The 14,664-nt window shown below is 38.4% G+C and overlaps 1 protein-coding gene across 1 annotated transcript; it reads left to right on the top strand.

Moving 5' to 3' along the window:
* The first annotated feature begins 4,115 nt into the window (after positions 1–4,115).
* MFSD9 (major facilitator superfamily domain containing 9) lies at positions 4,116–14,664 on the top strand. Its single transcript, XM_062575171.1, has 6 exons — positions 4,116–4,207; positions 7,553–7,640; positions 8,875–8,918; positions 10,220–10,349; positions 10,939–11,148; positions 11,643–14,664. The coding sequence occupies exons 2-6, from the start codon at positions 7,571–7,573 to the stop codon at positions 12,431–12,433; spliced, it is 1,245 nt and encodes a 414-aa protein (XP_062431155.1). The 5' UTR covers positions 4,116–4,207; positions 7,553–7,570; the 3' UTR covers positions 12,434–14,664.

Here is a 14,664-nt window from a genome sequence, read left to right as displayed (position 1 = left end):
CCCTAGTTGTGTTCCCACAGAAAACTGTAGAAGGGGAGAACATGGCCAAATGCCTGCAATAATTCCTTCCTTTATCTAGATCTTTAAAAATGCTTTCCAAGTCACTCTGTCATACCCACCAGTATTTATAGCTTTGAGGCTGGAGTCAATTAAAAGGCTACTTTCTACACTCCTTAAATCTGCAAATCTTTTCAAAGAGATTACACTTCAAAAGTCCTTAATGTTATCACAGTTTCCAAACTTGAGTTCATTTACAGTACCCCTTAAAATGTTCTGGACCAGTGGATTGTAACTTCTACTGGGCTCAATTTGTATATGAAAAGTTGAAATGACTGTTAAATGTTACTCTAATGATCTGAAGCTGTAAACCAGAATGAAATAAGTCATTGTTAGATTTGCTAAATTTGATGACAAATGGTACATTTGGGGGTCTTGACCTTGCCTATTTGTAATGCAGAAATCTAAGAATATGTTCCATTTACCTCAATAAATTGCTGTAGTTGTCTTAGATCTGTCTTTAAAAATGGCTGTAGGAACTTTATTTAAGAATTTATAAGGTTCAAAATTTTCTCCCTTGTTGAAGAAATAAAAGGATCTTTTCTCAAAACTTTGTTAGACTTCAGAAGATACCTTCCATCAGGGTTTTCATTTTGTCATGGCTTGGAGCGCACACAGCTACAGCAATGGCAGGATTCTTCAGCCCCTTCCTTGGCAGCTGACACCAAGCATTTCCCCCAGGAGGTGTTTTTAGCAAAGGGTTGCAGATCCTTCACTCCTTCTCCTCATTAGCAATCTGAACCTCAAGCACAAAGCCTCCCTGACTACTTCTCCTCCCATTCATAATTCAAGACAAGAATACTACACTAGGTGAGCCAGAGGACTCTCCCATCTCTGGCAATCGGACACTGTGAGAAATGTTCTTCCTGTCTGTAAAGGCACTTTTTCAAACCCTCACCATTTATTCAACATTATCCTTGAATTATGATCCTAGAACTAAATGCATTGTTTGAAAACTGATACAGAAATAATAAAGTTTTTTACTTTCCTACTTGAAGTTCCTCTATTACTGAAAGATAGAGTTAGCTTTTTTGGCCACAGAGTAACAGAAACTTATGCTCAACTGATTTTTTACTGTTACTACAAAGTTCATTTCATAGCCACTGATCACCGTAACAGAGGTATGCATCCCCCTAAGTATGGTCTTCATGCTTTGTTTCTAGCTGTGTCTTTATACTTAGAATACTAAAGTATCATGCAAGCTGAGTACTCCAGTGATACAGAGTGCTGTGTATCAGTGGTCTATATAATCTTCCTGGCCTATGTGTCATTCACAATATTAATAATTTTGATTCTCTCTCTTCTTCCAGGTCACGGAAAAAGGGTAAGAAATGACCCCTGGTGGATCACCCATGCATGCCTCTCTTCAAAGAAGATTCTCCATTCACAGTTACAGTCTGGAGACATGCCAGTTAAACAGTTCTGAATCTACTTGATGTTTGCCATTTCTGAGTTTGTATTGCTCTACCGTTTTAAGCAAAGAATCATCCAGTAACTAGTCAAATACCTTACAGTAATGTAAGTATATCATATTAACAATACCACTGTAATTAACTATATAAAAAGATACCAAATTAGTCCAGTTCTATCTTCCTTAAGGCTGTGATAAATGGCCTTAATTATATTTCATTCCTTTAATTCTTTGCTGAGTACCTTATCAGTCATTCCATTACTTTATTCAGGAATCTTTGTCTTAATCTGGGAACCTTAATCTTAAATTTTGTAACTGAAATTAGAGAGCTTCTCTAAGGAAGCAAGAACCATTTGCCTTCAGTTCAAAACAACAGATATTTGCCATTTTACTATATATTAATGCCTTTGTCTTAAATATTATGCAAAAGTAAAAATATAGTATGTGCAAATTTTTAACAAGCTAATCAAATCTGCCAGTACAAAAACACATAGGAATGTGTTAAATGAACAGAAACTTGTGTTTTCTAAATATTTTTTCTTCCCTGAACAACACGCACTGAAAGTGTTACTGAAATACTGAAAAGTTTTGTTACTGTCTACTTTACAAGCCATTCTGCATGGGAATAGCTGGAAATAATAAAACTATGAAGCAGTTCTCATGGTCACAAAATTCAAGGCAGACTACAATATTTTTGTCTCCCTTGTATTTGATAATTTTGATCTTTAAAATCTGAGGAGAATGCAGAATTGCAAAGTCTGGTTTTGGAAACTTACAGTGGAGACTTCAACATTTGCACAGAATCTCAACAATTTCAACTGGGTCACAATAGTCAATCTACATTCAACTCCAAGAACAGAATCTAAATCCTTGCATCATCTTTTAATCTTCCACTTCATAGTTTTCCCCAGTAAGTCTGTTTCTTCTCTCAGAAATAAAATGACCAGTGTTAAAATTAGTGCAGTATTAGGTAGATGGACAACGTAGTGTCAATTCACATAATATTCTAATATTTTAATACCTTCTAACCATTTTGTTCCATTTTGGAGCAAATGTATGTAATTGTGGTCCCCATTAACATTATTCCCAAACTTTTAAAAACAGCTTTATTTCAAGAGGACTTGTTAAAATTACATGGATGGCCTCAGAGGATTAAATTAAGGGGATATATTGGTTAAGGCAACTATAAAATATCACATCCATGAAAATTTTAAATAACTGTTACTCTGGAGACTACAATAACATCCTTTTCCCTATGCATATGCAGGTTATCCTTTGCCTTGGTATCTTATAAAGAAGGCATATGTATCTAGGGATTTGTCTTGTTTTCCAGTGCCTTTTTTTCTTAGGAGCTTAATTCATCTTGACCAAGAGGAAAACCACTTCTCCTGTTTTGTGACCTAATTCTGCTGAAGACTCTCAACCTGTGATATGATTTCTTTGGAAAACATGCAGAACTGAAGATACTCTATTAACCAATCAGTAACTTATTTTTAACAACTGCTCCTAACTTGGGTAAGAGTATAAATTTACCAGTCAAAGAAGAGAAGACCAGAGAAGCCCTTCTGCTATGAGCATACGTACTCCATGTCACTAGAGAAGATTTAGGTGATCAAAGTGTCAGTAGCTTGTTTCTAGACAGTGAATTCTGGAAACTATCAATGAGTCAAAGAAATTTGTTAAGTTTAGCTGCAGCTCAAAGCTCAACTCCTTTAAGATATCCTGGCACATTTTGAGTGGAGTGCTGGCCAGTTTTAAAATTTAAAAATCAATTTCATTTTGAAGACATTCTTCTTAGTGGTACTTAAAAACAAATTAAAAGGCATCTCTTGTTCTGTAGATCAGTTCTCGCTTTTTTTTTCTTTTATGTCTTTAAAACATTTTAAAATGTCTTTTAGTTGATCCCCAGCCAAGCAACTATATAAAAAGACCTCCTCTGGTTACAGTGTAACACTATTTTGGCTATAGTAAGTACTTTTACCTATGCAACACAGAAATTTATAATTGTCTTATTTCTTCAGATGCAAATACCTTAGAAAATAATACCAGGCAGCCCAGACATGAATTAAAATGCAATACAAAAATGCAAAGGCTTAGATGCAACTCGAGTGCACTTCTTCCTTGGATCACTGTCACAGACACCAACTAGTTTACAGGTAGCAGACAGAAACACACTCTACCATCATAAACACTGGCCATGCAAAGGCCAGCTGGGGCGCTTTCAGATACCAAGGACGGCAGGACATGACAGCCTCGCCCTGAAGAAGGCAGACTCAGAGTGTTATAGTTTTAAAAGTCTTTCTTTTTTTTTTGGTGGGGGGGGGCGGAATATATCACAGCGCTCTCCTGAGCATTTTTGGTCTCCCAACTAAAACCTGAAGAGATTTTTTCCTCCTCACCTTAAAGAGAGGGAGCACGCACACATATACAAAAAAACCCAATATAAATAAAATAAGTAAATATGAATAAAATGCCAAGATCTGTTAGATTTTCCCCTGGGGCTGCTGCCACCAGGGCTGCAGAAAGACCCTCAGTCTCTCCCCGCGCTACGGCCTACCCGAGCCGCGCCGCCGGCACCGCGCATGCTCGGCCCTGCCTGGCCCGGCCGCCGCTCCGCCCTGCTCCGCTGCCCCTCGCCGACGCCGCATGGAGGATGAGGGCCGCGGAGCCGCGGGGAGCGCCCCGGCGGCGGCGGCGTCCGACCGCTTCGTGCGGTGCCTTTACGCCGTGGGTTTCCTGGTGAGCGGCGGGCAGGGAGGCGCGGCACGGCACGGCACGGCACGGCGCGGCGGGGACGGGTGGCTGTGCCCGTGGAGGGAACCCCCTTCCACCCGCGCTCACGCACAGCTTCCCGGCCCCGCACGCAGCTGAGTTGCCCCGCTGCGGGCCGTGTCCCCGGGCCGGGCCTGCCGCTGCTGGGCAGGGGAGGGGATGGGAACAGGCCGCCCGCCGCGGCAGCAGCAGCCCCGGCCGGGCCTCGGCGGCGCAGCGCGCGGCGGCCGTTGGAGCGGCCGTTGGAGGGGACCGTGCCTGAGGGGGACCGTGCCTGAGGGGGCGGCGGCGCAACGGCCCCGCAGCCCGCGCCCGTCGGGCGGCTGCGCCAGTTCCGTCGGGGTCAAGAGCCAGGAAGTGCCTCAAAACCAGAGATGAGGCGGAAAAACAACACTCTGACCTGGCCCTCCCTCTTCCGTGACTGCTAAACTGTCCCAAACGAGCAGTCCTGGTGTCAGGTCTGAGGATGCAGTAGGTTTCCCTGTTGCACTCCGAATGAACTACTGTGTTTTAAGATCTATCATTTTAAATATTTTTGGTCTTTGAATGTGTTCTAACAGTGTTTTAAACTGGTTACACACACACACACACACACACACACACATGCATATATATATTTTTCCAATGCAGTCATCCAGTCTGCAGCCTGTTACAAAGGTGTGGCTTTTATCCTGTCAATAAGATAGGGTGAGCGTAGTGCCCTTAAATAACTTTTGCCTTATGTTTTTCATAGTGATGTTCTTCTTTTTTTTTTTTTTTTTTTTTTTTTTTTTTTTGCTTGAAATTCAGGTGCTTAGCATACGCTCAGGTAGCATCTACACTCTTCCTTAAAAAAGCCTTGAAGAACATAGTATATAGTTTTTAAATAAAAATAGGTTTGTGTCTATCATGGCTTTATGAGCCTCAGAAAAAGGGTGGTTTGTTCATTTAAAATTAAGATAATTTAGAAAATGAGTGCAAGTTTGCACTGAGGTGTAGGTTTACTCTGCTCCTTACCTTGGGTTGTAGGTTGAGTATTAGGAGCAATCTAGTTGGTTTCAGTCCTTAAGCTAATACCTCAGGAAAAAGTGCATTAGAAGACTGTTTGCTTCTTAGGTGTTTTGCAACTGTAGATCTGAAGTTGTGTAATATCTTCCTGACATGGAGCATAGATTACACACTGAAATCCACTGAGGAGCGAGTACTGTTTTAAAGAGTGCACAGTATGGTGAAAGATCATAATAAAGAGCTGTTACCTGTCATGCAAGCTTCATGCAACCAAGCAAACACAGCATAGTTATTATTTGACATAGAAATTATAAGTGAAATTAGAAAGAATGAGAGAAGAGTAGTTGGCAGGTTGCATGTCTATGGCAAGTGGAGTACTACTGGGGTATATACTGGGACCTGTCCTCTTTAATGTATTTAATCAAGACATGGAGGAAATGACAGACAACACTGTCTTCAGGTTTGCAAGTGGCAAAGTAGAGGGCGCAGTTGATGTGCTGAAGGGCAGGGCTACCATGCAGGGGGATGCAGACAGTCTGGAGGAATGGACTGTTGGGAGCCTTATCTTATTCAGCAAGGACAAATACAAATTCCTTTGCCCAAGAAGGAAGAAGCCTCTGCAGATGTACAGACTGGGACTGCCTGCCTAGAGAACAGCTCTGCTGAAAGGCCCTGGGGATCCTGGTGGGCAGCATGTTGAACGTAAGTCAACAGTGTGCCCTGACACCCAAGACAGCCAGCGGCATGTTGGCCAGAACAGGGAAGTGCTTGTCTTCCTTTATTTGGCACTCATGAGACTGTTCCTAATGTACTGGTTCCAGTATATTGATATATACTGCCCCCCCCCCCAGTACAAGAAAGACATTGATACACTGGAGTGAATTGAGTGGAGGGCCACCAAGGTGGTCAAGGGAGTGGAGCACTGTCCCTGTGAGGAAAGGCTGAGTGGTGACGTAACAGCAGCCTTCCAGTATGTGCAAGGAGTTTAACAGGAAGATGGAGCTGGGCTCATCACAGTGGTTCACGGCAAGAGGAAGAGAGACAAAGGTCTTAAATTGAAGTGAGAGGCTCTGACTGGATGTAAGGAAAGCACTTTTCACCATGGGAATGGTCAAGCAGTGAGACATGTTGCCAGAGAGATTTCCATCCGTGGGAAATGTTCGAGATCCAACTGGATAGAGCAATCAAGTTTGACTTCAAAGCTGACCCTGCATTGAGCAGGAATTTGGACTAGAAACCTGAGGTCCCTTCCAACCTGAATTATTCTCTTAATCATGATTCTGTATGCAAATGAAGAGAATAGTTTATTGAACCCAGAGATTGTGTTACTAAAGATGTTTATAGGTTGTGACTTATTTACTCAAGCTAATGTATTTAGTAATGCTTCTAACCTTGCAAGTCTCAGTTTTGGCCGTCATAATAAACTTAATGACAGGCTACTTAGTGATGTAGATCATTGCAGTTACTCTAGCTTTGGGCATACTATGAACTGCTAGTTTAGTCCAGCTACAGTCATTGATAGTGATCTCGCTTCAATAGTCCTCTTCTATAAAGTTCTTCTGTGATGTAGGTCTCATATGCCAGCAGCATGGTATAGTAAAAAATAAACTACTACTAGCTCAATAAAAGATTAAAAAGTTTAAAGGACTGAATAGGAGAGCGTTGTACTATTTGGAATAAGCAGTGTACATTGGCCACCTCCTATACCTCAAAAAAACCTATATTTATGTATTGCAGAAATTTTTCACTTTGCTGTGTATTTTTTTCCATACATTTCCATACATTCTGTCTTTTCATTGTATCTCTTAAGTTATGGACAAAACTGGTCTTCTGGTAGATTTAGATACATCTTGAAGCTTTTTTCCCGTTGTGGATGAGAGTTCAACTCGTAAGCTGCACTTTGAAAGTGAAAGAAATACATACTGTAGATTTTGCAAACATTTTTTCTTTGCACAAGTAAAAATTAGTTTTAGGTGATTGAAATAACAGACTAGTTACTTTGTCAAATTAAAAATAATAGTGTCAAGTACATTTCTTTAAGAAAGAAAGACTGTCTTCTTAAGAAGAATGATATTTTTATAGCTTTCACTTCTGTGCAAGATAATTGATTCTTTTGGCTTTTTTTTCAGTTTGTGTTTTGTAGTTTTGTACATATGAATATATTGCAGAGGCTACAACATCACATATATGACCACACAAAACTTTTTTTTTAATCCCATATTGATACAGAAATCATTTAAAATTTTTTAAGTGTTCTTAAGTCAGAGTGCCATCATCTATGTCAATTGTGATCAGTTATTGATGCTTTTTCTGTTTTCTTTTCAGGATTTATTTGGTGTGAGTATGGTTGTTCCTCTACTGAACCTTCACATCAGATCTCTAGGGGCAAGTCCTACACTTGCTGGAATAATAGGTGAGTTGCAATACTTATTTTGATTACTAAAGAATAAGATAATGTGAACTGGAATCTGCATTACTGAAAACTGGATATCATAACAATATTCTGCCTTAGTAGTAGCATAGTAAAAAGTAATGACAAAATTCAAGTAACAACACAGGAACAACCGTGCTGTTTTAGACCCAAAAATCTGTCTTACCTTGCATCCTGACAGTAGCCAAAAGCAGATGCCTGTGAAAATAAAGTAAAAAAAGAAAAAAAAACTTTTAATGATCCTTTTAGAGATGCTTTCCTGGTACCCAAGAACTTGCTGCTTAGCAACTTTAGAAGCCAGAATTATTGCCTTTAGTTTTGTTGTTTGCAAACACTACTTTCTGTAGCCCTTTCTAATGCTCTAGATTGCTCCTAGTTTGATTAAATTCCTTGGGGCTGCCTTTTGGAAAAGTCTTTGTTATCTTTAAAGAGTGTTTACAAGTGAATTCTGAAGGTTTGGTATGAAGTGGTAAGATGAAGCTCTGTGATTCTAAAGTGCTCATTTGTATCTCACAGTGTAGTTTATGGTTCATACTGAAAGGAGCGTGGTATTTTTATAGCTATGCATGGTTGACTTAGGCTCTGTTGTTCAGTTTATTACTCTGCTTTTTTATTTTGGATGAAATCTAGCAGTTTTCATGGAATAGTGCTGGTTCTGCTCTGAGTTGACTGAGTATTATTTTAAGAAGCAATTCATCAAAAATCTGTTTTTATTTCAACGCTCTGCTTTGATTTAAACTTTAAAAGAACCTGGGTTTTGAGGTGTATTCTCACGAATGAAAGAGGCTGGCAGATGTTTCTCTGCTTCTCTTTTCTAACTGTCTTCTGTCGCTAACTGCTGCTAAACTCTTAGCCTCAGAAATGAAAGAGTAGGACCAGTGGTTTCTTCAGGGGTTCTGAGATGCCTCGTAATACGAAAGTAATTAGTGCCTACCAGTAATGAAATTATTAATTTAATACGTCTTGCGCAAAGCAACATCCTTTTACATTACATACTTCTGTAAGTTTGATCTACAGTTGTTTCTCTTCTTTCCCATGTCTGAAACTATTTTCACAGTTTTGTACGGAATTCCATCCTTTTTGTCTTGCTTCTTCTTCCTGTTCATTCACTAAATTATTCCCCAAACTTTTCTATGTTTCCTCATTTAAAATTTTAATCAGTTTTTGTAAACAATGCTTAATTCTTACCGTAGGTATTTTACCTGGCTTTTTTTAGGCTCTCTCTATGGTGTATTGCAGTTCTTTTCAAGCACATTTGTGGTGAGTTTTACAACTGCATTTATAAGTATATTTCAGTGGATTTTTATGGAAAATCAATGAGATTAATACTGTTATCTTGAAATTTTGAAGGTATTTTTAGTGTTTATACAAGCCTTTTTGATTGGAGGACCCAGTTTTTAGTCCATGTGGAACTTCGTTCCAGTTATGGGGAACAGTCAGATCCTTCAGATGATTGTCTAAAGATTGTTCTTACTTAGTAAAAAGTAGAATCCAGGTTTGGAATCAGTCATACATTACTGAGCATGTATCTCTGTCACATGTGGAGCTCTTTAACGTTGTTGCTATTAGAGCAGTTTTCTTCAACACAGCAGCCTGTTTAGAAAGTAGTCTCACAAGTCAGTTCTTCATGAGCTTGTTATCTGGAGTTTGCTTTTGCTGCTTAATGAGCATTCTCTTCTGAGTTACCATATGGCCTTAATTCATGCAACATGTTTTCAAGCTTTGTTTGGTTTTGTTTTCTATTAACTTTCTTACCTCCTAATCTAAGCAAGAGTGCAAAGATTGAACATAAAGGCCAAACTTCCTGAATCATGCTTTACTGATCAATATCTTAGATGTCTATATTTTAGCCAGGAGCTTTAATTTAACCCTGGTACATCTTAGCTCTCAAGAAGACAGATCTGGAGCATCTCCCCAAAAAGCATTTGAGGGTTTATTATGCTGATAACCTGAGACAATTTGCTTTTGTAAGCTTTGTGACATTTTCTTTGAACTGCAAGACCATTGCCTGCTTTCCTAAGAAACCTACTACTGCTCTATTTCCTATAGTAAATCCAGCTGATTTGTAAATATATTGCATGCAAATTTACTGTTGGCTTTTCTTATAACTACTTGCTACTTGTTTGCTCTCAGATGACAAGCTCCTTCTAGCTAAGACTGTTCCTTTTAGGGTGCTCAACAAATGTCTTGTGCACAGTGACCATTGTTGCAAACAAACGGTATTTTTGTAAGGTTGTGATAATACTGTCATTGGGCCACTACTAATAATATTTCATGGTGTTTGTCACGGGATTATATTTTTAAAGGGGAGAAATTAAATAAAGTTTTATCTGTAGATGACATTAAATAGAATCATAGTTTCAGCAGGGGTGCAGGCTGTAGGACAGAACTGTACTCTTCATTTCCAGAATTTGAGCCCTTATGAAAGGTACCTGATAAGCTTGTTAAAGTTATCATTGACAGTTCTTTGATATTTTTTTCTCAGTCTGATTTAGATGTACAGATTGTTCACAGTGGATAGTTAAATGTTTTTAAAAGCTCTAATTTCCTGCTTTCTCAAGGGATGTTGGAGTGATGTAATAGGAAGACGGTACTCCCTGCTTGCTTGCATTCTTCTTAGTGCACTGGGTTACTTCCTTCTTGGAATATCCACCACTGTATTTGTGTTTGCCATTTCTAGAGTCTTTGTAGGTAAGTAACCACTTGGTATTTGGGGGCTTAAATTCTGTGACAGCATTGCCTTTGTCAGGAAGGAACATAAATGATTGCATAATTAGTATCCTGCAGTACACTTACATTTCTGCCACCGACCTGTCTGTCATATGAATCTGTGGTATTGCAATCCTGAAAATGTCCATACACAGCAAAGCTGTCACAGGGATATGTTTGTAATCAGACAAGCCATTCCTATTTCACCACTACCCACTCACAGGATCCCTTTTTTTCTAAGGCTACTTTATTCCTAATGAGATCCAGCACTCAGAATAGTTATTTCTTCCTTTATCAGAGCTGCAGGAGCACTCCTTTGACAAAGCTGCCTAGTCAGTTTTGATTCCAGGGTCCACATCTTTGAATAGGCAGGGAACAGTCATGGCCCAATATGCAGTTTATTCAGCCTGTCTCCTCCATCACATATTCTTGCCAGTATTGAATGATTTGTGGTTTATAGAATATTCTAAAATATTAATCATACAGACTTTGAACATTGATATCCCAGATAGCTGCTGTCATTTGCAATCTTTCTAGATTGAGCAAAGCTTTTTTTTATATTACGTTGCAGGTATTTTCAAGCACACACTCTCCATTTCGAAAGCCCTGCTTTCTGACTTGGTTTCTGAGAGAAACCGTCCTCTAGTAATAGGACGCTTCAATGCAGCCTCTAATGTGGGCTTCATAGTGGGGCCTGTGGTTGGTGGCTACTTTACAGAGCTGGAAGGTGGCTTTTATCAAGCATCTTTCATCTGTGCCTCTATCTTCATTCTGAATGCTGGTAAGTTGTATGCCATATTTTGCATCTCAGGACCCTTTCATTTGCACTTTCGGGTATTTATGCCATTTGCAATACCTTGAATTCGCTGGTGTCTTTTAAGATCTGTGTCATACATGTTTTATAAAGTGATGTCACACTTTGAATTTGAACCTGTGTGGAAGGGAAGGAATTTTGAATTTTGTTGTTGTTGTTGTTGAGGGTTTTTTTGGTGTCCAAATATGAAAACTAGAAATCAGAATTTTGGCTGTGGTTCTTAGATCAGTTTTTATGTTGTGAGTGTGTCACCTCAGTGTTCTCCTTCCTTGCTTTTGCCACATTTAAAATTGAACTGATACTGTGAATAACACTAGACTTTGTAATGTTTTTTTTAGTGAAATGAATGCAAAAGTGTTTTTATTTTTGATTTCTATGTTAAGTAAACTAAAACAAACTTATGTTAGAATGTGTAAAGTTAATGCAATTGAATGAATTAAATAATTCCCTTATCCATATAGGTCTTGTCTGGGTGTTGCCATGGAGTGAAGAAAACAGGAGCAGTAGTGAAGGTGAACAATGCACCAACAGCAACAAAGTTACAGACAATTTCTCAGCAAAAGCAAATCATGACCTGCAGTTAAAATCAGTAACTATGGGAAGTAATAGTCCTCTCCAGTCTTCATGGATCCAGACTGCACTGGTGCTGAAGAGGATGAAAGGCATTGCATGTTCTGATTTGTGGGATATATTTCTGATACGGTTTCTAATGTCTGTCACTATACTGCTATACTACAGTAATTTTGGTCTGGCCTTGGAGGAGAGATTTGGGGTGAAACCCAAGTTCACTGGATACCTAATAAGCTATAGTAGTACTCTTGGAGTCCTTGCTGGTTGTGTGCTTGAGCCAATAACAAGACTCTACCAGCACAATACTTACACAATTTTGTTGCATTCCAGCATTCTTTCTTGCACACTGATTCTTCTGTACTCATTAGCACTTAACATATGGACAGTCATTTTCTCTTGCACATTCTTAGCTTTTTTGACTACTGTAGGCCGTACTTGTATCATTGATCTTGAATTGAGCCTTGGTGGGAATCAGGCCAGTGGTATGCTCCTAGGTGTTGGACAGTCTGTGACATCAGTGGGACGTGTAGTTGCCCCACTCCTTGCAGGAATTGCTCAGGAGTTCAGTCCTTGTGGTCCTCCAAGTCTAGGGTGTGGACTAGCCTTAGTAGCTATTCTGGTAATGATTGTGAACAAACCAAAATACTGTGACAATAGAAATGTTAAGTTAAAAACTCAGTAGTCGCAAATTTGGATTGAGTGGAATATCTCAAAGGAAAGACAAAGTGAATTAAAGAACCTGGGGTAATGGTTATACCTGCCAGACGCATACAGCATCATGTGTTCAGATGGAGGCAAGTAGATATAAATGTCTTCTGCAGTGTTGTTACTCTGGACAGTTCTCTGTGAGCTGGTACTAACAGAACACTTGTGAGAGAGACATATTAATATAAAGTGTTAGCTTTTTAATTTTTTTTTTAAGGATTTTTAACCTTTTGGAGGAAAAAATGATACAAAATAGACAAATACTGTTTGGACATATTTGAAGCAATGTTTACATTGTTAGGCGCAGACGTGAAGAAGCTGATTTTTATTATTTAATCAGAAATGTATTTTTATTACTTAATCAGAAGGAGAATTTTCAGTATAGCTTGTTAGCCTTTATTTCTTATACTGTTATGAATAAGCCATTGGTCTACTGTGATAGTGGCATAATGAACAGGATGTTTCCATATGTGACGTTATGAAGCATGCTTGGCCTGTAATACTTACTGTGTAGCATGATAAGGTATTTTAGAGCAGTCATTTGACTCCTGCTGATTCTTTCCCAGGTAACAGAATTGGTTATGTGCTAACTTCATGTATTAGCAGGCCTAAAATAGTTTTAAAATAATGCAAAGTCTTCAGACTGAAACTGAGAATGTAAACTTTGTTGAAAGTTGCACTAGTGATTTTTGTATTAATTATGACTTCTGGATGAATTTAACATAAATATTTTTTAATATTTCCTGAGCAATTTTTCTACTTTCATTTTAAAAATACATTCCCCTCTTATTTTTTTGGATGACTGTTAAAGGTATGCTGGAGCAAATAGGAGTAGTTTAAAGGGGGCTCTGGATTGTGTTCTCTTTCATCTTTGGAGGCATAAATGACATTTTAGTGACAAGAGAAAAACTATTTATTTGGTATTGTAGTCATCATTTGTCTAGATGGTTTAACTAATGAAAGATTACTCAACTACAGTGAGAGTTGTAGCACTGGCTCGTTACCATTTGTTGTTCAAACCTATGTTACTCAGCAGTCATAACCATTTGGTATTTAATTTGAAACACACAGCAAGCATATTTTGCACTAGTAACATTGATCCCGTGTGTTTTTCCTAGCATTACTTGATGAAGGTAGAAAGTCAGCTATGTATAATGTTGTTTTTTGGTAAAAGCAATGTAGTTACCTCCCTGAAGACAAATGTGCAAATAATGTTGCTACTTCAGGAGAACCACTGGTGTTATGCATTTTTTTTTCTTCCTTTTCCTTTCGCTTTCAAGAGCACCTGATACAGTTAAAGGCCCTTGCTGAAAGCGATTCAGATGGAAGCGTCATGAGAATAGATATAAAACTTCCAATTGTTTTAATGTTTATGTTGAGATAATGAGTATGTCTTATTACTGCTGTCATTCCAGTAGATAGTCTCATTTTCTGTGTGATAGGTAAAGCTCACAGAGAAAAGAGTTCCTATTCTAATTGTCTCATTCACTTGTCCTTATGAACTTGAGGAATTTTCAAGTGTTTTTTGTGCCCTTACTTTGCTCCATGGTTGCCTCAAAGCACTCTATAAATTTCCTATCCTGTTCTTTTCCAGTCATTAGAACAATTTTTTTTCCTCTAAACCCACATTTCTCTAAAACAAGGATTTCTGTTTTGCAGCTACAGCAAGGGGCAAGGGGGGAAGAAGGTAGGGGAAAAAAACCCAAAGATTAATTCAGTATATGTGAAAGATTGAAAAATTTTTACTATTCTTATTATATTAGATAACATTTAACCTTCTAGAGTCAGTGGACTGATTAACGCTAAATTCTATAAACACTATAAAATTCAGTTTAGGCTAAACTATACAACAACCTGAATGTTGTTTCTGCATATAAAACTTCACTATTTTTGTTATGTACAATGAAAAATGTGCTATCCACAATCAGCAAATATTTTTGTTTTATTATGTTGTTTTGAAAAATAGTTCTCCATATGGTCTTAAATAAAAATGGAGTTAAATATTTGAACTGATAAACCTGTGGAAGGCTGTGGTCTCAGGGGCATGTTGTAACTGATGTTACTGAAAAAAAGTTTTTACTTGTTTACCAAGATGATTTCTAAAGTACTGTAGAAATATTTCTTCTTTGTAAAGCTATAGTTACAAAAAAGTTACACTAAAATTGTTTTTAATAAATAGCAATAAAATGGAATGGCATTCCACCTTTA

Source organism: Rhea pennata, chromosome 1 (assembly GCF_028389875.1).
Source record: "Rhea pennata isolate bPtePen1 chromosome 1, bPtePen1.pri, whole genome shotgun sequence".
Classification (NCBI taxonomy): Eukaryota; Metazoa; Chordata; class Aves; order Rheiformes; family Rheidae; genus Rhea; species Rhea pennata.
The sequence above is the reverse complement of the archived record's forward strand: the minus strand, read 5'-3'. Positions and strand labels throughout refer to the sequence as shown.